The sequence below is a fragment of the Camelus dromedarius genome, chromosome 2 (assembly GCF_036321535.1).
Source record: "Camelus dromedarius isolate mCamDro1 chromosome 2, mCamDro1.pat, whole genome shotgun sequence".
NCBI lineage: Eukaryota > Metazoa > Chordata > Mammalia > Artiodactyla > Camelidae > Camelus > Camelus dromedarius.
Window position 1 is genome coordinate 50,624,609 of NC_087437.1, and position 24,315 is coordinate 50,648,923.

Sequence of the window (24,315 nt, forward strand, 5' to 3'; positions counted from 1 at the left end):
GGGAACCACCTGTATTTTGCTCTCCCAGTAAGATTAGATCCTTGATAAAATCCCACTGTATACAGCTTATGCTTATGAGCTAAAGCAGATCTTCTCAGCTGAGTAGAATTCCCTCAACTGAGTAGCATACTCTTTCAAAGGGGAACCTTCTTCATAATGCAGTTAGAACTCCTCTCTCAGTAGTGATGAATGAACTCAGATAAGGGGGTAAAAGCATACTGGCCATTCATGGATGCACAGCATCCCAAACAGGACAAGAAGACTCATGGCACCCTGTCAAGCTGTGCTTGGTGGATAGGAAATATCGTGCCTAGAGATGATGGCGGTCACAGTGTCTCCATATGGTGTGTGACTTTGTGGTGAACAAAAACCTAGTTGGTAGGTGGCAGGACTAAAAGTGACCAAAAGTGACAGAGCATTACAGATTAAACTGGGAAATACTGTTCTAATATTCTTCTCCTCCCCCTCTCTGCCTCCGACCCTCCTCTCCCCGTTTCCCGCTAAGAGTGTGGGCTATAAAAGATGGGCAGGTGATTAGATAGAACTTAGACAGGGGTACCTATGCTGTGCATTGGAATATGTCCCAGGAAGTTCATATGTTTGTTAGGTACTCAGTGGAAATAATACTCTGAAAAATACTGTTGTATAAAATTTATGAGTATGACCACACATATATGACCAATCCTTGTTAAAATTGGGTCATAGCTTTAAAACAGGATCTTTAGGCCCCCAAGAGGTTTAGGCAAGTTCACTGGTCTGTCTGAGACTCACAAAGAGGGCAGTGGGCAGAAGCCAGGGCAGGCCATAGCTCAGAATCTCTCGACCCTCCGTCTACATAAAAGAACTCAGTCTGGAATCCACATGCTGATTTGTAAATTTCCCACCCCCTAACCCCCAGCAGCTCCTCTCCAGGATGCAAGAGACTCAGCAAATGAGGATCTCAGAGCCTTAATCCCTTCCTTGGACTCCTCTAGATGGTGAGCTGCAGGAAGGGGCATGAGAAGGTTTCGGTTCCCTTACAACCCACAGGAGTAGCTGAGAGATGACTTGTTGGGCCAGGCCCTGGGAAAGCCTGTGACCACACAAGGGCTTCTTCTCTAGGTATTTCCCAGACAGTCAGGCCTTCGCATAGAGCCTTAATTTGGTTTCCCTGCCATACCCAATTCAACAGATATGTAGGAGCCTCCTCTGAGCCAAGCAACAGGCCAGGCACTGGGAGTAGATCTTCGTTCTCAGGGGCACAAAGCCTTGTGAGGCAGACACAGAAATGGACTATACTCCTCAGTGTGACAGGTGTTACTACTGAAGCAGGCCCCAAGTGCTGTGGGGTGGAGCGGGGAATCCAGCACAAGGAGAAATTCTTAAGGCAGACAAGAAAGTAAATGGCATCCCACAGGCAGGAGGAAGAGTACGTGCAAAGGCACAGGGGCTTCAGAGCCAGATATGTCTGGAGAACAGCAAGGAACTCAGCATGATGGGAACATGGTTGGGGGCAGCATGGGGAAAAGGGGGTCAGGTTGGGGGCCAGCAGGGAGCAGGCCTGGCAGGTCTTGGAGGCTACACTTTGCAGAACTCTAAGGACCACAGCTGGAGAGTAAACCCTGGGGCCATATCCAGGGGCAGGGAATTGAGTTTAGTCCCTGAGCACTTTCTCTGGCATCTCCTGGGCAGCATGAGCAGCCCCAGCTGGGTGCAGCAGGAAGACTGCTTCTGGATGTGTGGGTCGGCAGGGGTGGGCCCTTAGCAAGATTCTGCTCAGTTTCACAGTTTAATCTTAGACCTTTTAGCAGAAAGATGTAAATCCCACCTTTGTTAAGTTTCCTGTGGGACTTGAAACTCAAAGGGAACCCTCAAACAGAAGGGGCTCTCGCCCTGTGGCAGAGTCTACTGGCTGACTACCCTCAAATCCAGTCTCCTCTTTTTCCTTAGTAACAGAACCATGAGTTTAAGCTGAGCACTTGCTGCCTGGAACAAAGCCCCCTACAACCAAGCCTCCTTTCCAGCTGGGTGGGAATGTGTGACCAAATTCAAGCCAAAGTAATAGAAGTGGTAGGGCTATGTGGGCCTTCTGGGAAGGCTGTTGGAAGGGAGCTCAGTCACCTCTGTGTCCTCCTCATTGCCTTCCTCTTTCCTCCTTTAGCCAGCCCACAACGTGTATGTGATGCTGGAGCTCCAGTAGACATCTAGAACCATGAGGAGGCCTTACAGGTGGAAGTCTCACACAGGATGGTGGGTCCATGATAATGAGTCTGTAAACCAGATCTGGTCTGAATTCCTCTGGACTTGTTTTCACATGAGAGAGAAGCAAACATTTGCCTTGTTTAATTCGCTATTTGGGGTTTGTCTCTTATGTGCTGCTGAACCTTAACTGACACAAACTTAAATCCCCTCATTTTATGGAGGAGCAGTTGGATACCAGGGAAGCAAAGTGACTGGATAAAGACTGCACAGTTAGCTTATCTAAAAGCCATGTCTTTCCCAGCAAAATGTCTATTGTTTTTGCTCATGTCAGTTCAACAAGTATCTCCTGAACTTATGTATGCAGAAGTGTAGTGCAGGAGTGCAGAGCATGGACCCCAAAGCCAGGCTTCCTGGTTGCCAATCTCAGGGCTGCTATTTGCTAGCTAAGTGCCCATGAGCAAATCCACAACCTGTCTCAGTCTCCTCACTTGAAAAATGGACACCTCCACATGCTTCAGTCACTCAGTTCGCCTCCGAGAATGTGCAGGTCAGAGAGGAGGGGGCAGTGTAGGCATTTCCTCCCTACCTCCCTGTACATATACTGCACACTCATTGCATTCCCAAATCCACCAGTCATCTGCCAGCCATTGAACTGGCACCCATGCACAGGACACTGAGGGTTACTGCTAAACCGAAATCTTTAACCCTCCTGGACTTCAGACAATATTACAGAGCTATGGTAATCAAAACAGCATGGTATTGGCATAAAAACAGACTTATGGATCAATGGAACAGAACAGACATAAATCCACAGACTATGGTCAATTAATCTTTGACAAAGGAGGCAAGAATATACAATGGAGAAAAGACAGTCTCTTCAGCAAGTGGTGTTGGGAAAACTGGATAGCAACATATAAATCAATGAAGTTAGAACACTCCCTCACTCCACACACAAAAATAAACTCAAATGGCTTAAAGACTTAAATATCAGACAAGAAATGACAAATCTCCTAGAAGAAAACAGGCAAAACATTCTCTGACATAAATCTTAGCAATGTTTTCCTAGGGCAGTCTACCCAGACAATGGAAGTAAGAGTAAAAATAAACAAATAGCACCTAATTAAACTTGTAAGCTTTTGCACAGCAACAGAAACCATAAGCAAAACAAAACGACAACCTAAGGAATGGGAGAAAATATTTGCAAATGATGCAACTGACAAAGGCTTAATTTCCAAAATACATAAACAGCTCATGCAACTTAATAACAAAAAAATAAACCACCCAATCCAAAAATGGGCAGAGGACCTAAACAAGCAATTCTCCAATGAAGACATATGAATGGCCAATAGGCACATGAGAAAATGTTCAATATCACTAATTATCAAAGAAATGCAAATCAAAACTACAATGAGGTAGCACCTCACACCATTCAGAATGGCCATCATTCAAAAGCCCATGAACTATAAATGCTGGAGAGGGTGTGGAGAAAACGGAATCCTCCTACACTATTGGTAGGAATGTAGTTTGGTGCAGCCATTATGGAAAACAGTAAGGAGATTCTTCAAAAAACTAAAAACAGACTTACCATATGATCCAGCAATCCCACTCTTGGGCATATATTTAGAGGGAACTCTAATTCAAAAAGATACACACACCCCAATGTTCATAGCAGCACTGTTTACAATAGCCAAGACATGGAAGCAACCTAAATGTCCATTGACAGATGACTAGATAAAGAAGTTGTGGTATGTTTATACAATGGAATACTACCCAGCCATAAAAAGAATAAAATAATGCCATTTGCAGTAATATGGATGAACCTAGAGATTATCATTCTAAATGAAGTAAGCCAGAAAGAGAAAGAAAAATATCATATAATGTCACTCATATATGGAATCTAGAAAAAAAGGACACTATGAACTCATCTACAAAACAGAAACATACTCACAGACATAGTAAACAATCTTATGGTTACTGGGGAAAGGGAGTGGGAAGGGATAAATTTGGGAATTTGAGATTTACAAATGTTAGTCACTATATAGAAAAACAGTTTTTGAAAAGTTTCTTCTGTATAGCACAGGGAACTATGTTCAATATCTTATAATAACCTTTAATGAAAAAAATGAAAATGAATATATGTATATGCATGACTGGGACATTGTGCTGTACACCAGAAATTGACACATTGTAATTGCCTGTACTTCAATAAATAAATAAATACAAGAAAAAAATAAATTGAGATTTTTTGCTTTTTTACTAGCTTGTCCTGCTAAATATAATGAGGACTTTTCCATTTGCCTCCAAAAGAATGTGAAACTCTAATTCTGAAAGTGTGGTACAAGGAACAACAGGCTGGATTAGGACAGCTGGCCTTTGACCCTTCATCCAACTTTCATAACAATTCATGTTATGCTCAAGTGCAGCTGTGTCCCCCATTTGAGTGTGTTAGTGGGGCCATGTGGACGTGGACAGAACTAGTTCTCTCAAATGTTCAATTCAGTGGTTCCAGAAGGAACTGTAAATCAACCAGCAAACTTGATAATAGCAAAAAGACAACTCAGTGTCCTAGGGAGAAAATGCTGTTGATGAAAGCAGTGGGTGGGTACATAAAATAATCATTTTAAAAGCTCAGTTTCCCAGACAGTCTCTCTGATCTGAAGTACACTGGTAATTAAAAAAGAAATCCTTGATGCCCTGGCTTACATCTTTCTGAAATGGCAGTTTGTCAAACCACACCTCCCTCATCTTCACAGATCACTGTTTATAGAATATAAACATAGTGCTTCACTTGAGAAACACAGGAAAAGCAAGGCATGCCCTGCTTTCCGCAGACAGTGTGGCAAGAGCCCCATTTCTGAGCCCTGGCTCAGCCCTCCATCTCTTAACTTGAAGTGATTTCTACAAATTCTCACTAATTGGTGCCTCGAACCCATTTGGGAACCAGAAATAATGTCACTGTCTACTGGGGTTGACACCTACTCTGCCTGACTCATGGAAAACAAGCCCAGACTCTGAAAACTTTGGGAAAAAACGAAGGTGTGCTCCGTGTGGAAGGTAATAAGGAGGAGACATTTTCCAGTCAAATACCCACAGTAGCTGAAGCCGCTACCACCACCTGCAGTCTGTCCTGTCCCACCCAGTCAGTGGCACTAGAATGCACTTAGATTTAATAGTTCACCATGGAAAGTCATGTGTGTCACTCACCGGCCAGGGACACGAAGAGCACCACCATTGCAGAGAGCTGCCAGGACATGACTGGGGAGCCGGGGAGCACCGCTGCCTTGCCAAGGGGCTGCTACGCTCAGCTGCGTCCCCAAATGGTGTGAGGCTGGTTCCTGGGCAGGCTCCGGCAACTGAGCAGACACTTCCTCTGCCCCTCATTCACTTGTGACGGAGAAACCAGTCACTTACGTTAGAAGAAGTAACTGAAAGGCCCTCCCAAGTGGTGCGCTCAGAGGGGAGGGAAACCACAAGTGGCCCTTGTGTGGAAGCAGGCACTTAATCTCTGTCTTCAGTGTTTGTGAGGGCTGGATGTGAGAGGGCAGATGTCCCCGGGGGCCAATGTGAGGGGCATCTGTCATCATTTTCCACAAGATGTGGTGGATCTGTGGTAGCGCCAGCTTCCTTCTCTCATAAGTTGGGTCTCCATTTTTCTCTAAGATCTTGAGTACATTTCAGTAAACCCAGAGACTGCTCAGCCAGGAGAAAACCGGTCCCTCAGTCATGAGGCTGAGCAAGAGTCTTAAAACTCAGTGGCTAGAGCACCATCTGTCTGTGTGTGTATTCATAGGAAGTCAGAGGCGGCCTTGCTCTCTCATCATGGCAGCCTCACCTGGGGCCTCACCTGGTTGGGATGGGAGGAGTACAAGCTTGGGAGTTGGGTAGATTTGGGTTTGAATCTGGCTCTGCCAACTCATCAGCTGTATGACCGGGTAACCTCTCAGAACCCCAGTTTCTTCTGCTGTAAAATAGGGATAATAATGCCTACTCCCAGGTGGTTTTCCTGGAACACAAATAATATTCAGTATCTTCGAAAGGCAAACATTGCATGCCTTATCTCCTTCCTCTATTAATTAGACAAAACAATGATGGTCTATCTCTCAGGGCTGTGGGTCCCCGTGAGGAATACACACATAGGTAGTATATTAGGATACCCTCCTGATCACTGGGGTTGGAGTTTTCAGTTTAGTCTCAAATCATTTCCTGAAAAACAACTTTGGCAACTATTTGGTCTTACTATGTTGCTCTAAACACTCTGATCAAGCAAGTTTACCAAAACAAGTGGTGTGTTTCCAAATTGGACTTTTATGGCGGCAGGTGAAGATTAACTGTGTCAGTCAACCTAATTTCAGCTACATCCTGTCTAGTATTCTGGCCTTTGAATCAATTTATTCAATAGACAATAATTAAGCAGATAGTATGGGCCAGGCACTCTTCTTATTCCGTTTAAGCCCCACAGCCACTCTATGTGGGCACTATTGTATTATTGTTGTCCCATTTCACAGATGGGGGAAACTGAGAACAGAGAGGTCAAGTGACTTGCCCCGAGTCACTTAGGTAATAAATGAAGAAACCAAGCTATGAATTCAGTCTTGCTTGAGTCTAGGATTTTAAGTATTGTGCTGTACTACTGCTAAAGAGGTGTTCTGAACTAGAATATAATATATGCCTTCAAGTTGCTTACTGCCTAGTTGAGAAACAACATTTATTGATATACAGTAATAGCCAGAGAGTGAGTGATCAATTGTTTGCTGCTTAGAGCCACACTGGATGAGGAAAGAAATAGTCAGAGGTGACATTTTTCTGTGGTAGTTGAAACTTGGGGAGACTTTGAAGGTCATAGAGGATCTGGATAGTTGGAGAATAGTAGTAGTAGTAGTAATAATAATAATAATAATATTCTATATATGGAATCCTTACTATGTACCTGATACTGTGTAATGCATATGGCACCTCTATAGGGTACACTTTTTAAATCCCCATTTTATAGATGTGGAAACCCAACATCACATAACAGGCTAAAATCTGCATCATGGCCTGTCTAGCCCTGAAGCCCGTGCCTCTTCTCCTGGCCACAGGGAGCAAAGTCTCTTGAGTGGTGATAAGCTTGACTGGAGGGGACTAGGGAGCAGTGGGGAATATAGTTGAAAGGTCAAGTTAGTGCCATTTGGAGAGGCCAAAAAGCCAGATGAGTCCAGTCTCAAGCCAAGAGGACATAGGGGCTGCCAAAGGCTTTGAAGGAAGAAGTTGTGTATAGAAGCAGGGGTTAGCCTGACATGTGACACAGGCTGTGTGGCTTTGAGGCGAGAAGGCTCATCCATTGATCCAGTCAACATGTACTGTCAGATGTCTGCAACCAGGCTCCTGGGCAGGTCAGAGAATGAGAGTCTTGAAGCTGTTTTTAAGGGCTCCTGCCTCCGACTACAGGAGAGATGCCACAGCTGGGTGTCCCAGAAAGCAGCTGGACCCTCTAAGCATTGTTTCAGATGCATCCTGCAAGTTGTGGTATGCTGAGCTTTCATTTTCATTCATCCCAAATTATTTTTATTTCCATTGTGATTTCTATTTTGACCCATTATTGAGTTTATTCTTTAATTTCCACATATTTGTGAATTTCCCAAATTTTCTTGATTTCTAATTTCATTCCATTATGAATGAAGAGCATACTTAAGATTTCAGTTTTTTCAAATTTATTAAGGTCTGTTTTATAGCCTAACATATAATCTATCCTGGAAAATGTATGTGCATTTGAGAAGAATGTGTATGCTACTCCTCTTGGGGATGCAACATTCTATTAGAAGTCTGTTAGCTCTAGTTAGGCTTTGGTGCTGTTCACGACTATTTTCTGCTTGGCCTTTTGGCTAGTTGTTCTATCCAGTATTGAAAGTGGAGTATTGAAGACTCCAATTATTATTCTTTTATTATCTATTTCTCCCTTCTATTTTCAGTTTTTGTTTCACTTATTTTGGAGCTCTGTCATTAGGCTTCTCTGTATTATTTTTATATATTCTTGATAGAATGATTCTTTTATCATTAGAAAATGTCCTTCTTTGTTTCTAGTAACAATTTTTGTTTTATTGTCAAATATTGTCAAATATTACTGAGTACTCCAGCTCTCCTTTGGTTACTCTGAACAGAGTATTTCTTTTTCAACCTATTTGCTTTCAATCTAATTGTATCTTTGAGTCTAAAGTGTGTCTTTTATAGGCAGCATATAGTGGGATAATTTTTTTTCACTCATTCTGCCAATACCCACATTTTAATTGCAATGTTTAACACATTTACATTCAATGTAATTACTATAAGGTAGGATTTATGCCTCCCATTTTGCTTTTTGTACCTCTGCACCTGCATTATTTTCTTCTTATGTGTTAAATAGATACTTTCTGGTCTACAATTTAAACTCCCTTCCATTTACCACAGTTTTTAAAGTTATTTTCTTAGTAGTTGCCTGAAGATTATTGAACATCTCAACCTATAGCAATCTAGTTTGGAGTATTACTACCCTAATCGCAATAGTATATGAAGACTTTGCTTCTCTCTGTCTCCACTGTCTCCTTCTACTACTTGCTATTATTGCCATATAAATCACACTTTTATACATTGTATATCTACCTTAGTGGGCTTATAATGACTGCTTTATGAAGTTGTCTTTTAATCAAATAAGAGAAAAAGGAGTTACAAACAATGCTACAGATTGAATGTTTGTGTTCCCTCAAAATTCATATACTGAGGCCCTAATGTGGTGGTATTTGGAGGTGGGGACTTTTGGGAGGTAATTAGGTTATGAGGGTGGAACCCTCATGATGGGATTAGTGTCCTTTTAAGATGAGGAAGAGAGTTAGTCCTCTCTTTGCTCTTCACCAAGTGAGAATACAGTGAGAAAGCAGCTGTCTACAGGCCAGGAAGTTGGCCCTCACCAGAACCCAACCACGCTGGTGCCTGCCAGCCTCCAAGATTATGAGAAGTAAATCTGTTGTTTAAGCTACCCAGTCTATGGTGACTTGCAGCTGGATCTCACTAAGACAAACAAAAATATATTTATAATCTTTTATATTTACCTAGGTAGCTACATTTATCGGTGCTCTTTATTTTCTCATGTGGTTTGAAAGGTTACTGTCTAGTAACCTTTCATTTCTGCCTGAAGGACTCCTTTTAGCATTTCTTGTAGGGCAGGCTTGCTGGTGGTAAATCTCAGTTTTTGTTTATCTGGAATGTCTTAATTTCTCCTTCAGTTCTGAAGGACAGTTTTGTGGATATAGAATTCTGAATTGACAGGCTTTTTCTTTTTAGCACTTTAATATATCATCTCACTGCCTTCAGGCCTTGATGGTTTCTGGCGAGAAATCTAATTAATCTTACTGAGAGTTTCATATGATTGGGGATGTGGATTAAAGTTCATTGCTTTGCATATAGATAACTGATTGTTCCAGCACGAATTGTTGAAAAGATTATTTTTTCTTCCCTACCTTTGTTGAATATCAATTGTCTACATGTATATAGGTCTATTCTGTTTATATAATTTTCTATCTCTATGTCGAGATCAAATTGCCTTGACTTCTGTAGCCTTATAATAAACCTTGAAATGAGGTATTATTAGCCGCCCTCCAAATCTGTTCTTCAACATTCTTTTGGATTCTCCCTTCTCATTCCCTAATTCCCTCTCTTATGCTTTAAATTAGCCAATAAAGAGTGAACCTGTGAAATACTAGACACCTCACCCTCAGACCCTAATAAGGGCAGAGCCCCAGGTTTGTTCTATTTCTCTCAACCTGTCACCTCACTTTGTGGCCCTTGGGTGTGCTGTGTACCCTCCAGGATGTTGAGTAATAAATCTTGTTCTTTTAAGTTCTCTGAAGGTTTCTTGCTGAAGTGTGTACTGAAATCATAATAAGAACCACATGGACCAGGCTAACTACAACACTGGCCCCACAGGCTTGGGTGAGTGCCTCAGGCATTCCTAGTCCCTAGTGGAGAACATCACTATCAATAGCGGGAATGAAAAATGCTGCCTGCAGACCAGTAAACAAAGGATGCTGCACCCATCAAGCCACGATAGCAGCCCCCAATGGTGCACCCTGAGGGGACTCAGGGTGGAAAGCAGGATACTGGCTTTAGACAGTTAAGGTGCATATCAAAGGAACGGTTTCAGTGAACCCAGACTCTTGCATCTTCCCATACATAGAAAAGCACTAAATTCCTTAACTTTAGATATCTGGTTTTCTTTAATTAACAGTAATCTTTTGATGCTCCAACTACCTGGCCTTTGTTGCAAAACCCCTACATATCCTGGTTCCTCCCTTACCTCTTTGGAGCAGACCCTTAGGGCTCTCTGAGAGGCTGTCACCTGGGCTTGAAGTCCTCTGAAAATCTGCGGAATAAAACATAATTCTCATCTTTCAGGTTGTGCGTTTTTTTTTTCTTCAGTCAACAATAGGCTGGGACCAACAAAACACGGGGGAACACGATTCAGTTCGTAACAGTGGTCTGTCTTGTTAAGTGCTCCATGTGAACTTAACAGAATTCTGTTGCTGGATTCGGTGTGCTATAGATGTTAATTAGGTTAAATTGGTTGATAGTGTTGTTCAACTATTCTGTATTCTTACTGATTTTCTCTTGTTTTATCAGTTCTTACAGAGAGGGGTCAAAATGTCAGATTGTAATTGTGGATTTGTTTATTTCTCTTTGCAGTGCTGTTTTTGCTGTTTGTATTCTGAAGTTCTGTTATTGATGTGTAAACATTTAGGATTGGTATGTCCTCCCCAGAAGTAGCTGGGAGTGCTCCCTTGACAGACGCTAGGGGAAGAGGTGGAAGCAAAGCAAGGAAATTATTTGATTGGCTAGAGCTTAAGTGGTTGCATAACTAGAGAAAGACAAGTTGGCTGTTTGTGACTGGTTGCCCTTGGGTTTCAGTTTCCTAACCTTGAGGCACTTCAGACTTAGGTTTTGGTCTGCTTATGCAGGCTACGAAGGCATTAAAGCCACCCCAGTCTAAAAGCCCCCTTGTTTATTTAATTAATTTAACAATAAGGTGGGTTCTTGTATGCCAGAAGGGTGGTCTTTTTTCTTTTTCATATATCCAATTTGACACTCACTCCCTTTTAACTGGTGTATTCAGACTGTATGATTATTGAAATGGTTACATTTATGTCTACCATCTTGGCAACTGTTTTCTATTTTTCCTACCTGTTCTTGGTTTCATTTCTCCTCTTTCTCTACCAACTCTTGGATTAGTTGTCTTTAAAATTCCATTTTATCTCATCTGTTTGCTTATTAGTTATAACTCTGTCATGTTATTTTAGTGTCTGCTTTCAGAGTTTGTAATTTAGAGTTTATAGTATGTCTTTAAGGTATCACAGCATATCTTCAAATGATCTGATACCACTTCACATATAAGAACCTTACAACAGTGTACTTCAGTTTCTTCCCTCTTGGCCTCTGTTCCCTTGTCATACATTTTAATTTTGCATATGTTACAAACTCTATAACATACTGTTATACTTTTATTATTTAAATAGTCAAATATCTTTTAAGGTGATGTAAATAAGGGGGAAAAGCTTCTATACTTACTCCTGTGATTATCATTCCTCGCAGTTTTCAGTCCTTTGTTAGATCCTTGTATTTGTTGTTGCTATAGCTACCCGGAGTGCATCACACACTTCAGATTCCTCAAGTGCTATTTGTGTTTAAGATATGGCCTGTTTGCCCAAATGCTTTTCTCAGTGTCTGCTCCACCCTCAGCTTAGGTCTTCCCTGGCGTGTGTCAGAGTCTCTCTCTCTCTCTCCATGCTCTTGTAGCTTTCCCAGCATATTCCACTGTTACTTGATAGTCAGTGCTCGTTAGTTAGCCTGGTGGTGGGAGCTGGGGAGTGAGGTGCTCTGTTCTGATTAAGTCTCAATCATGCAGGCATTCTGTCCCTGGGTCTTGAGGGGGTGTGACCTTCAAAGTGTTTCTACCGTGCCCCCAGCAAAAGTTCTGGCCTCAGCATATATTCCCACTTCTCTGCCAGAATCAGAGGTTTGGTTTTTATTGTTATCTTTCTCCAGCTGCAGTTGGATTTACCAGCCCTGTAAGGGTGTAAGTGTTTATTGCCCTTCATTCAGCAGTTGGTTCAGCTTTTTTTCTGTAGGAAAGATCGGACAATAGGATCTGAACATAGTTTTATCGCTTCCTGCAGCAACTAATATTCCCCTCCCCTGGGCTATGCCCTGAAGGATGCTTTCTCAAGACTTTCACTAGTCTTTTCTGTGAGTGCCCAGTGAGACCATGGAGAAAAGTCTGCAAGTGGATGCAAATCTGTGGCCCCAGGGTTTCTATTTTCTCTTAGAAGCCCACACTGGGCCATTAACAATTTTAGCTGAATTCTCCTTGCCAGTGTACAGCAGTGCCTGCCCCACATGAGAAAGTGCTGGAGTCCCATCTCTCTTTGAGGTGCTTCTCTTTGTAGGTGTCTGACTTCAGGTTAGATGGTTGCTCTGTGAACTTAGCTCTCTCATGGGTCCAAGAGAAGTTATGAAGTTGCATATTTTTCAGATTTTTTGATCTGCAATTGTGGGGATAGTGCTCCTTTTAGCTTTTTTACATCTCAAGAAGATATTATTTTTAACAGTTGCATAGAGTTCCATTGTATGTCAGTACAATACTTTATTAACTAGCTTTTTAACTTTAATATGTTATCTATTGTTGCTAAGCAAACTACCTCAAAACTTAGCAGCTTAAGACAACAAACACTTATTATCTCATGGCCCTCTGGTAATAAATTCAAGGGTGGTTTAGCTGGGTTCTTTTGGCTCTGGGTCTCTGTGAAGTTTCAGCTGGAGCTGAAGCCATGTGAAGGACTGACTAGGGCTGGAGAATCTACCTTCCAGGTGCCTCGCACACATGGCTGTCAGCAGGAGGCTTCAGTTCTCGCCATGTGGGTCTCTCCTTTGGACTGCTTCAGTGTCCTTTCAACATGGTAGCTGGCTTCTTCCACAGTGAGTAATCCAAGAGGGAGAATAAGGAAGAAACCAAAATGCTCTTTACAACCTAGTCTTAAAAGTTGATTACCATCACTTCTACCACATTCTACTTACTAGAGTCACTAGCACAGCCCACACTTAAAGGGAAGATAATTTGATGTGGGACTTTGGAGAGAGGAGTATCAACTTGGGGATAAAATTTAACACTACCACAGACACTTAGGCTGCTCCTCATTTCTCACTACTTGTTTTCCTGTTAGAAGCGATGATCAAATGAACACCTGTACATACATATCTTTGTTCATTTGTATGAGTGTATCATTAAAATAAATTTCTGGATCAAAGCAAATACTTATCTTAAATTTTTGAAAGCTGTTACAAATTGTCTTCTAAAAAGCCAGTACTGATTTATACTTTCACCAACAGTGTATGAGTGCTGAGTTTCCTATACCTTCTCCAACACTGGTATTATCAAATTTTTAAATGTTGGAAGTCTAATAATGAAAAATGATGTATCATTGTTTTGCCTCTTTTCATATTCTTTAAGTCACTATATTGCTGGATCTCTTTGTTACAGCACCATAGTCTTTCCCCTTACGAATACACATGGGACGTTATGACATTATATTCCACAGAAAAAAAGGGTTCTGTGGTCAAATAACTCTAGGAAACCACGAGTTTAACAAAAGCATTGAGACTTCCTTCCTAAAAGAGTTCTCAGATCCTTTAATATATTAATTGGGATCAAGCAAGAGATGAGTAGAATATATAGTATTTTTAAAAATGTATTTATTTTTAGATAATTCTTTTCCACTGTGGGATTAACTCATTGAACTCTTCCACTCTTCAGCCTATTCTGCAAAATATACTCTGGGAAATGCTGGTTTAAGGACCTCTAACTTTTCTATCATTTCATGGTCATGGCTGGTGTTTAGCGTGACTCACACTTCCACCAGACTTCACAGATTCTGGGCCAGGGCACTTACACCTGGGGCTACAGCTTTCCCACTCCTCAGCCATGTGTTGAAATGAGTCCCTCTGGTGGACAGCAGGCAACATAATGACTTCTAGTAAAAGAAGGCTGTAGGATTTTATTTGATGGTTTTGGATTCTTTTCCATTTATCCAAGTGGAAAGATGATACAAATTTCACTCATAGAAGAGTCACCCTCTATTTTCCACTGGTTTCTAAGACATCTAAAAGATTCACAACTATTTCCCGAGGGAGCAGTGTATCCAGGCTCTGAGGCAGGGGATGCAGTGTCTACCAGGGACCTACTATGTATCTGGCATGGCTATAGGAGAATTATTCCACTGTCCTTATAGACCCCTCAGTCCACCATGAGCTCAGTGGGAGCCTGACTGCTCCAGCCCAGCAGAGGGGTTTTCTCTCAGAGGACACCTGTAGGCAGAGCAGCAGTGTGGGGCCTGGGTAAGGATGCCAGAGTGGAAGGTCAGAGTGGACCATCCTGGAGACCTGGGGGCACCATTGCGGGACATCAGCAATGATGACTGGTACTGAAATGGCTCCTCTGGTGGCCCACCTGTGACAGATTTGTGGAGAAGTTCTTCCTGTGAGGCCTGGGAGGTCTGGGCACTTTGCACTCTGCCAGTAGCATCCAGTGTAGCCATTTTTGTAGATTCAGAACATGACTGAGGTACAAAGGATTGAGAAAGCTTTGGGCTGTTTCTGTGGTGGGCAGCTGGCCAACCACTGGCCAAAGTGTTTAAGACCATCCAAGTGATGTGTCTTCTGACTATTTTAATAGTCAGAATCTAGAAGATTTTTCTGTCCAGGTCTAGTTCTTACATATTCTCATTGAGAAATGTATACACAGTAATTGATAAGATAATCAGAGATACCAAAGCAGAGAAGAATCAGCTGGGAAATCTGTATATTAAAGAGTGACTGTAAGAATATGTATTATAAAAAGTTAAAACGTACCATGAGAGATTATGCAGAACTTCCTTTTGATTTTGTAGATTGACTTGGTAGATTAGACATGCTCAATGCTGTTAATGCTTAGAAAAATCCCAATCTGTTGATTCACAAGCTTGGGTTGGATCTAAAACAGGTTCCCATCTTTGAGAAAGGAGTCCACACAACCTTTCAAGGGTTGCTGAATGTACATGTGGAATGTTAGGACTGGTTCGCAAAGAACCTGTTCCCACCATGTTGGTCTGCAGAATTGCCCTGAGACCCTGCTCTTTGTCTCCTCTGTTCTGTCTCTCCCACACCTGCACTTCACAGCTGGCTGGTCTCAGCCCTCCTCCTTCCTTGCAGATGTTTAAGAAGCAGCAATCAAAAGGTGGAGGAGGGAGGGACTCACCTCCAAGGGTAAGTAGGAAGGAGTGAATGGACAAAGGATAAAGCCAGAAATGAGCTGAAGAATTCCAGACATGGCAAGTCAGAGAGTCTTGTAAACTGGTTGGAGCAGTGAGATCAGGAAGAGCACTGACCGAAGAGGTCGCCTCCTAGTCTCTTGCAGACTGGCTGCAAGGACCAACTGAGGCCGAATCTGTCAAGCACCAGGGCCAGCCCTTAATGTTAGTGTCTTTCTGAACCCTCTGCCAATGCATCCTCCCTGCTGTACATCACTCCTTTGTGCCTGCCACAACCAGGATGTCCTTCTTCTTCTTCTCCACCTGGAGAAAATGGTTGTTCAGATGTCACCTCTTCCCTGACTACATCAGGAAGAGTCAGCAGCAGGGTTCCATGCCCCCACAGTATGTTACACTGAGCTGTGATGTCCTGTTTCCACATCTGTCTCCCCCAACTGGACTGAGGAACGTCTCATTCATCTTCATAATTCCCTGGTCTCTCCTGGTGCCAGCACCTTCCTTAGGATGGGGGTGCGCAGGAAATAGGTGTTGAATGAAATGAGAGAATACATAAACACATAAATAAATATTCTTATGGTTGAAATGAAACAATATGGGTTGGAAAATAATGCAGGTAGAAGGAAATAAGATATCCTACAGATTTGGAAAGAACTTTATTTTAATAAATAATAAACAGTGTATCCTACCAATCTGAAACACACTCTACCAGGAAAGATACTTTGTTGTTAGAAAAAAGGGCATGAAAGGTGGCCCCCCAAAATAGCTGAACTTTCTGAAAAATTTCAAAGACTATTCTGCTGAACAATTGTGCTAAGGAGCCCCTCCCTGATGATCTGTCCTAGTCTCTGCCTTTTTTTTGGCCACACAGTCAAAGGGCTTCTTTGTGGACACACTATTTTGGTTTTCTTGAATTCTACAGTGATATTCTTGAGTCTCATGGGAAGTCTCCCCAGGTGTTTGCTGACCCATTCCATTCCAGGAATGAATCAGGGACCCAACACTCAGCCAGATCCCTCATCCACTGAAAAGTTAAAATCAAATCACCCTAACAATTACCAAACAAACTAAATCCAAAACTAGCTCTAAAACTAAACAATTCCAGAGCTCAGGGTGCTCGTTGTTAGCCATGATCTCTCAGCTCCCCACCCACCCTTCTTCCCTTTGCTTTGTGACTGGGGCTTTCACCTCCACCAGCTGCTCAGTGTCAGGCTCAGCCAACAGGGCAGACCACGAGAGGCTGGAGGAGGGGAGAGGGCTATGCTCCTCCCTGGGTGCGTGGGTTCCTGTCAGCATTCTTCTAGCAATGAGAGTCACAGTGAGTTCCAGTAGCTGCAATTTGTCATTTTCCTAAAACTTCCACAACCAGCCTCATCAGGACCCTTCTTCCAGCACCAGATGGCAGCGCCCTCTCCCTAGGAGGGTAGTTCTACACCCAGTTCTCAGGCCCACATTTTAGCTCCTGGGGGAACCTGGGGACTGCCTCCCCCATAGAGGGCTACCCTCAGCCATGTGGGGCCACCAGCCTCTTTCCTTGTTCCCTCTGCCCTCGGGCTGGTAGCTGCTTCTTACAGTTAAATTATGTCTCATTATCACTTTTTTTTCCCACTAAAATCTCCAATAGCTGGATCATACTTCCTTACATTAAATTCTCTCTGTTAAAATAACTAGTATAGTGTCTCTCTTTTGACTGGACCCTGACTGACAGACGAAATAATTCTAATACTAAATAATTCTGAAAATAAATAAACCAGAAAATAAAATAAGTAAAAATACAGAATAGAAAAAATTTTTGAATGGCAAAGACATAACTGAAAACAATTAACTGAGAATAATTCTCAAAATAACTCAAAACTAAATCTCTTAAAAACTCTGAAAATAAAAACTCAAAATATAATGCTCAAAATGCAGTAACTGAAAACAAAATAATTTAAAACCAAATAACTTAAAAAAACTAAATAACTAAAAATAGTCTAAGTGAATTGTAAAAATAACCCAGTATCTAAAGTAAATGAAAATAAATAACTATAACTCTAACCCGAACTTAGGGGAAAACTCAAAATAACTACAGATATTTTACTCTGAAAATAAATAACTCTAAAGCTCCAGTGAGTTTTTTTTTTTTTTGGTATTCAAATAAGTAACTGTAAAAATAAATAATTCAAGAATGCCAATAATTAAAAACAGAATAACCATGAAAATAAATAACTCAGATATTAATGATTGTAAAGATACATAATTCAAAATAAATAATTCTAAAGCTAACTAATTTGGAAAATATAACTCTTAAAATAAAGTGACTATAAAAAGTAACTGAAAATAAATAACTCAAAAACGAAGTAACCTTAAAGACAAAATAATTATAAACAGGTAACTTTAAAGCTTTAAAGTTTAAATAACTAGAAAAATGAAAATAAATGAAAGTTAATTAATAAAATAAATAATAAATAGCTGAAATAACTTAAACTAACTTAAAACCCAATAAATCTAAACGTAAATACCTCAGAAGTTAACTTGTAACCAACCCTCACTAAAAGGAAACAATCCTGGAACAAAGTAACACAGGCACCACATTGGCATTCTTGCGGGAATTCGGGGGAAGAGGAGAGGTGTGCCCCGTGGAGTCTGAGCGCCCGCACCAGAGCTTCTCATTCCAGCTCATTGCCACCCCAGGAGAAATCTGGCAATCTCTGAAGGTATTTTTGATTGTCATAATTCAGGAGGTGGGTAGGGCGTTACTGACATCTAGAGGGTAGAGGCCAGAGACGCTCCTAAACATCCTACAGTGCACAAGACAGCCCCCGCCCCCACAACAAAGAATTATCCAGCCCCCAAAGTCAAAAGTGCCAATACCGAGAAACCCTGCACCGAACACTCCAACATTGGGCTCCGCTAACCTCCGCAAGCGCGTGTCCAGCAGCTCGAGGCTCTCCGCGGGACTTGAGCCGAGTCCCTGCGCAAGCGCGTGCCGAGCTACCCGAGTGTCTCTGCGGGGTCTGCACCCGCGTTCCTGCGCCTGCGCAGGCGCGTGTGGAGCTGCGCAAAGTTCTCCGCCGGGCGATGCTGGGGTGGGGATGGGCTCCGCGGGCGGACTGCTCCTCAGGTTCTGGGAAGACCGCCCTGTTGTCCCCCACCCCGGCGGCGGAGCTGCAGGCTCTGAGGTCCTTTGCTGCTTCTGCTTAAGGGCGGGCCGGTCTCCGAGCCCACAGCAGCATCTCCCAGGAATGAAGGCGGCCGGGGCGGCTCGGTTGTCCGGGATGAGGGTCAGTTCTCCGGGATGAGGGTCAGTTCTCCAGCGAGGGCGACCTCAGGCACTCTTTCTACAGCCGCATTGCCTCTGCCCACAAACTAGTCTCCCCCGCAGGGGCGAGCAAGCCAGTGGACACCCCAAGGCTCTCCTCAGTTTAGTTTGTGGCCCTGCAATTCCAAGAAGAAAGTCAGAGAAGCAACGGCTAACAAATTCGCTTACTTTCCTCCGCTTTCACACTCACGTGTCCTTCTCATGGCCACCCCCTTTTTCTCCCTGGATGCTTTCTCCCGTTTCCTGAACAGACTTGGAGGTACAGGTTTCATAATTGTCGTCCAACTGGAAAAGCCCCGAGAGCTGGAAGGGAAGGGACATGGTGCAGTGCTTGGGTACCAGACCAGGCCAATATGGCCATTCCTGCTGGCACAGCGGGGCCACCCCTGATTTCCCACGGGGCCACTTGGGTCCGCAGCAACAGCCCATAACTCTGGCCAGAAACCAGCGATGCAGGGCATGCTGGGCTGGGGTTGGGTGGGGGTCTGAACCACTTTGCATAGATCCAGTGACCTCAGCTTCCTGGATTAGGGCGGGTCCTTATGCGTGAGAATCATGAAAAGGAGGGAGAAAGGGAAGGAGCAGGGGAAGAAGGGGCAGGCGAAGCTGATGCACAGGAATGAGGAATATGAAAGAGGTAAGAAGGAAATAAATTACACTCAGAGCACTGCTCTCCTTTTCCATATCTTCTGCACCTTCACAATCGTCAAAGGTTTCCATGGAGATAAACTCCCTGCTGGAGCAGCCTTGGGAAAAGAAAGGGAAGAATTTGGCCTGCTGTTTGGGGGGTGGGGGTGGGAGGACGTCCCCCGAAGTTAATGGCAAGATGTAGTGGGCAGCACCCATCCCCAGGAACCCATTCTCCTCATCTCTAACTCCTACTCTCCCAGGACCCTACTGCTCTGTCTGGGCCCAGAGGCTCAGAGGTCTGTAATCTGCAGATTCCCTTTTCCAGCTCAATGTTCTGTAACTGTGACTGAGAAGACATGGTGTTCATAGCCCCGCTCCTCGTCCTCCAGGAAAATGGTCATAGTCTTTTTGTGCTTGACGACCTTCCTGCTGTTCTTCCTTCCTGCTCACCCTCCTCTCTTCCTGGCCTCTTTTCCTTTCTCCTGAGTATTGCCCATTTCCTATCTCCTTGGCAGCCTTTGCCAAATGCCACTGCTCTCTGCATGGGAAAATCAGAGGGACAGTAAGTACATGCTGCTTCTCTCTCTCTCCATTGAATTGATAAATTAATCAATCAGCCACACCATTGTGCCCCTGTCCTGTGCCAGGGACTGTTAAAGACACCCTGGGGAACAGCCCCCCCCCCCCCCGCCACTGGTCCTGCTCGGTACCTGCTGGGATGTCAGGCGTTTGTCAAAAATTAAGCCTCACACAAACCTATAGGGCCACAGCCCCAATTTACGGATGAGAAACAGATGAGAGAGGAATAATCATTTGGCCAAGTTCCCTTGGCCTGTAAGCACTGCAGCTGGAATCTACACTTTTCTACTCTTTACCCTACACTCTAAAGATGTGATCTCTGTGCCCACACTTCTCCCAAGTCAAGTTAGGGAGGCAAGGGTCTGCAGAAAGATCTCAACCTGAAGGAGCCCCAGGCTGAGCATCCACTGAGTTTAATCAATCCCACAGGAATCTGAGAGCAGGAGAGAGTTTCTGTTCTGGTCAGAATTCAGGCGGAGGGATTTTGGTCCAGGCCTTGGGCTGGGCGTGGGGAGGAGGGCTTTCTGGTCAGAGGATTGGAAGGTGAGGGACTGGAAGGAGGCCACAGGTGGGGTGGGGCAGGACACAGTTATCTCCGGGACCAGAAAGCCAGAAAAATGGAAAAAAATGGAAGTTCCTCGACCTGCTGCCCAGAGCACCTCCCCCCAAGCTGCATTCCGGGGACCAGAGTCCTCCCCAGAGCAGGGCAACTGGGGGTTGTGCGAGCAACATGGGGAGCAGCCAACACAGGGAGCAGCCGGGCAGTTCCTTCCTGGCGGCCTCCAGAAACCCTGCCCCGACACTGGCAAAGCCTGGTTTAATTCCTGGTCCTGGAACATGGTGGGGTGAGGCAGGGAGGGCGGAGGAGAAACTGGTTCAGAGAGGTGCCTCCCCTTACCCTCTTCCAGATGTGACTCGAGGACATCCGCAGTAACCCCTAGAAATGCCTCTTTAGGGCAGTCATCCAACTTGGGTCCCCTTAGACCAGGAGCAGACAACGAGGAAGGAGGGATGGCGGTCTTGCTGAAAGGCTTTTTACGAGGAACGGAGCAGCTGTGCCCTTTAGCACCCCCTGCGTGAACTGAAGGGCTGCGTCTCCAGGGGCTGTGGCCTCGGTGCCCCAGACAAGGTCGGGTGCCTAGGACCCCAGAGGGGAAGCTGCTGGGAGGCCCTGGGTGGGGCCGGGCCCTGAGGCTCCATCCGTCAGAGAAGACCCGAAGCCTGATGTGGGTGGGGCCAGGGGACAATGCAGGAACCGAAAGACCTGAGGACAATTTCCAGCCTCTCGGCAGGGTAAGTGGCTCCAGGGGTGAAATGATGACCCTGTGCTGGGGGGTGCTGGGGCTGCTTTCCCCTCCCTCCTGCGTGCCCTGCAGGTGGGACCGGGGGAGGGGGCTTCAGCCAGGCACGGGGCTGGCACAGAGGGGCTCCCACACATCTGGCAGCATTGACTGCATTATTTCAGGGTCATCAGGGTCATTCCCTGCCTCCAGGTAAGGATTTGCCTGAGCTGGAAAGAGGACCAATTCTCTGGGCAATGTCAGGACCCAGATGTCACCTCCCTGCAGTGCACATAGCCTCCTCAGCTCCTGGTCCCACAAGTGAGGGTGGCAGATGCTTGGGGCCCCACAGGTGCCCAGTTTAGTCCAGGACAGGGTTTTCCATACTCCTTAGAATATAACCACAGGGAGGTGGAAAATTTACAGCCTAACACAGTGTACAGACGTAAATACAATTATAAAATTAAAACCAAAGTTTATGGATCAATATTACCCTTACAGTGTGTGATGCCCTCATCTGTTCTATTCTATCCTTTCTATTCTAGTCTTCTGTTCTGTTCTATTATTTTATTGTATTCTGCTCTATTCTGGGAGACGGAGGAGGAGAGGGGCTGCTGGAGGTGGTGGGGGTGGAAGCAGAGTTTCTTCTGAGGCAAACTGCATCTGCCCTGAGCGAGTCCTCATGTGTCTCCCCCGTGGGCCCTGGGCTCTTGGCAGCAGAGACAATACCCTGTTCACCCAATATCCCACATGGCTCCTGGGAGAAACCCAGAATTCTTAGAACCGGTAAGCCTTGGAGAACGTCCCTCTGTCAAAGCCCCTGGTTTTGCAGGGGAGGGAAGTACAGCTCTTTGGGGGACAATTTTGCTGTGTCTTTGTCATTTCCATATTTAATCCCTTCCTCCTGGACTCAGTGGCCATGGCTCTGTGATATCAAGAGTCATAGGTACTAAGTCCTAGGTCTTAAGGAGGTGGAAGCACTGAGGGGACCCCAGGATCTCAGGCTCCGGGTCTGGCAGGTCACAGGCACCCAAGTGAATGAACGAGAGGCCCATGTCCCACTGTTAGGAGCAGGGGCTTTGGAGTCAGTCAGACCTGAGTGCAGTTTTCACTTTGCCACTCACCCACTGGCTGTGTCAGCTTGAGTAAGCCACTTAATATCTCTGAGCATCAGTTTCATTGTTTCTAAAATGGGGATAATAATGCTTATTTTGCAATGTTGATGTAAGGATTAGCAAAAATATTTATACAGTGAAATGTCTGATACAGCATAGAAATTTAATAAGTAATACCTGTTATGATTATTGTTAATAGTAATTACGATAACTCTAAAGAGAAGATCTCAGAACAGCACTGGGTACTGCAAGTGTGCTATTATTACTCACATTTGGGGGAGATTTGTCTGCCATTCTCTTCATCCTCATGAACATCTGGGGGAAGAAACATAAAAGTAAAAAGTGGCTTTAAAATGAAGCAGAGTGAGCGAGCACATGCACACACACACACATATGCACACACACACAGCCCAGACAAACCAAACACATAAGCCTTTGACAAGTATTCAGTTTGGTTATAAAATTTCAAGTGATAGTTGCATCCTTGGAAAGTGAGCAGCATGACCCTGGCAACCAACCCAGGTTGAGCAGTGTATTGGGAAGATATACCCTGAGTCTCTGGGGCACTCCCAGTCCATGTACCAGAATAAGCACAAAGAGTGTTGGTGGAAAAGGACAGGAAGAATAGGAAAAAGTGGGCCATGACAATCCATGCTGATAAAGACTGGTATATTCTTCTTCCCTCAGAGGATGATCTATAGCACATACCACATAAATCCTAAAATATTTAGGGAATTTAGTTTTAGCACCTGGTGTTTAAAATCCTGATCTTTTATTTTGCTTAAAAAATGAATGAAGTATATTAACAAGTGAACCCATTAGTGAATTTAAACTGTCCTCTTCAAAAACAAACAAACAACAAACAAACTATCCCTCTTCAGAATACGTTTCTGATAAATAAGACTTTGAAGATAAAATCATGGCCTTTCCCTTGCTGTCCACTAGGTGGCATACAGGGACAACAGTAGGTCCTGCTCGTTCAGAGGCAGCTCTTACCCCACAGATTTCAAAGAGGGTAAACTATTTCTATTTTCTTTCAAACTAGATTTTCCTCTATTCCTTACAATTACGCAAAACTTTTAAAGAACTGTCTCTATCATATAAACTAAAGTACATCATTTTCACTTGGTAAATGGGGAATGGACAGCTGCCTTAAAGTAATGCCTAAGCCCTGGGCTTTCCTTCCCTTCCCTGGAGAAATAAAGGTGTGTAATGAGTTGCTATTTAATATGCTAACAGCAGCATAGGCACTAGCTTAAGAACTTCATCTCATTTAATTCTCACAGTCAGACTTTAATACAGTATTACCTCCATTTTGTAAAATAATTGATGAAAAGAATTTAAGCACAAAGAAGTAGTTCATCCACAGAGATGGAACTGGAGTGTCTATAATCTCTCGGTGCTTGGGCCCTTAGCTGTGTGCTATGTTGCTAACTGAGCTCTTTCTCTGTCTTCTAGGAGTTTACCAGTAGGGTCACATTCTACCTGATTCATCCCAGGAGCTGTCCAAAGTTCACAACAGGCAAATCTGGAGATGCTTCCATGGGTACTAGGCTAGATTAGGATCTTGTACTTGGTGGCCCAGAGTATAAACTAGGACATCTAGGCTGGTCTATATCTGAAGTGTCCATTTCCTTGGCATACCTGTCTTTGGTCAAGAGGAAGAAAATTCAATGTGCTTTCAGATTCCACATATTCTCACAGAGCATTTTTTTTCTATTGTCAAAGTCCCTGCCAATTTCTAGAGCAGTCTGAGCTTACTGCCTTAGACTTTCAGGGCTGAGAGGAGCTGGGGTCAAAGAAATTTTACAACTGGGAAACCATCACCTAGCTCAGCGACCAGCTGCCCTCTGATGTATCTAGTTGGGTTTAGCCAAAGCCTTGCCCATTTCATCAGAGATTTATTAAGAATTTTTCAATAAGATTAA

General features: G+C 43.9%; 2 protein-coding genes across 16 annotated transcripts in view; both read right to left on the minus strand.

Moving 5' to 3' along the window:
* The window catches only part of LAMP3 (lysosomal associated membrane protein 3), a 34,107-nt gene extending 28,532 nt beyond the window's left edge, over window positions 1-5,575 (minus strand). For all 3 annotated transcript variants that reach the window (XM_010976217.3, XM_064493191.1, XM_010976216.3), the window contains exon 1: window positions 5,386-5,575. In XM_010976217.3, coding sequence (XP_010974519.1) covers window positions 5,386-5,434 — 49 coding nt within the window. In that variant the 5' untranslated portion in view covers window positions 5,435-5,575. The remainder of the gene's footprint in view (window positions 1-5,385) is intronic.
* An 8,414-nt stretch (window positions 5,576-13,989) lies between these two features.
* Window positions 13,990-24,315, minus strand: part of MCF2L2 (MCF.2 cell line derived transforming sequence-like 2) — a 210,608-nt gene continuing 200,282 nt past the window's right edge. For 5 of the 13 annotated variants that reach the window (XM_031452028.2, XM_031452010.2, XM_064493195.1 and 2 more), the window contains 2 exons: window positions 22,658-22,702; window positions 18,779-19,529 (listed from right to left, as the gene is read on the minus strand). In XM_031452028.2, the coding sequence (XP_031307888.1) occupies window positions 19,324-19,529; window positions 22,658-22,702 (251 nt within the window). In that variant the 3' untranslated portion in view covers window positions 18,779-19,323. Of the gene's footprint in view, window positions 19,530-21,388; window positions 22,458-22,657; window positions 22,703-24,315 lie in introns of those variants that run through there. The other 8 variants (XM_031452021.2, XM_031451998.2, XM_031451983.2 and 5 more) reach the window with 8 other exon arrangements.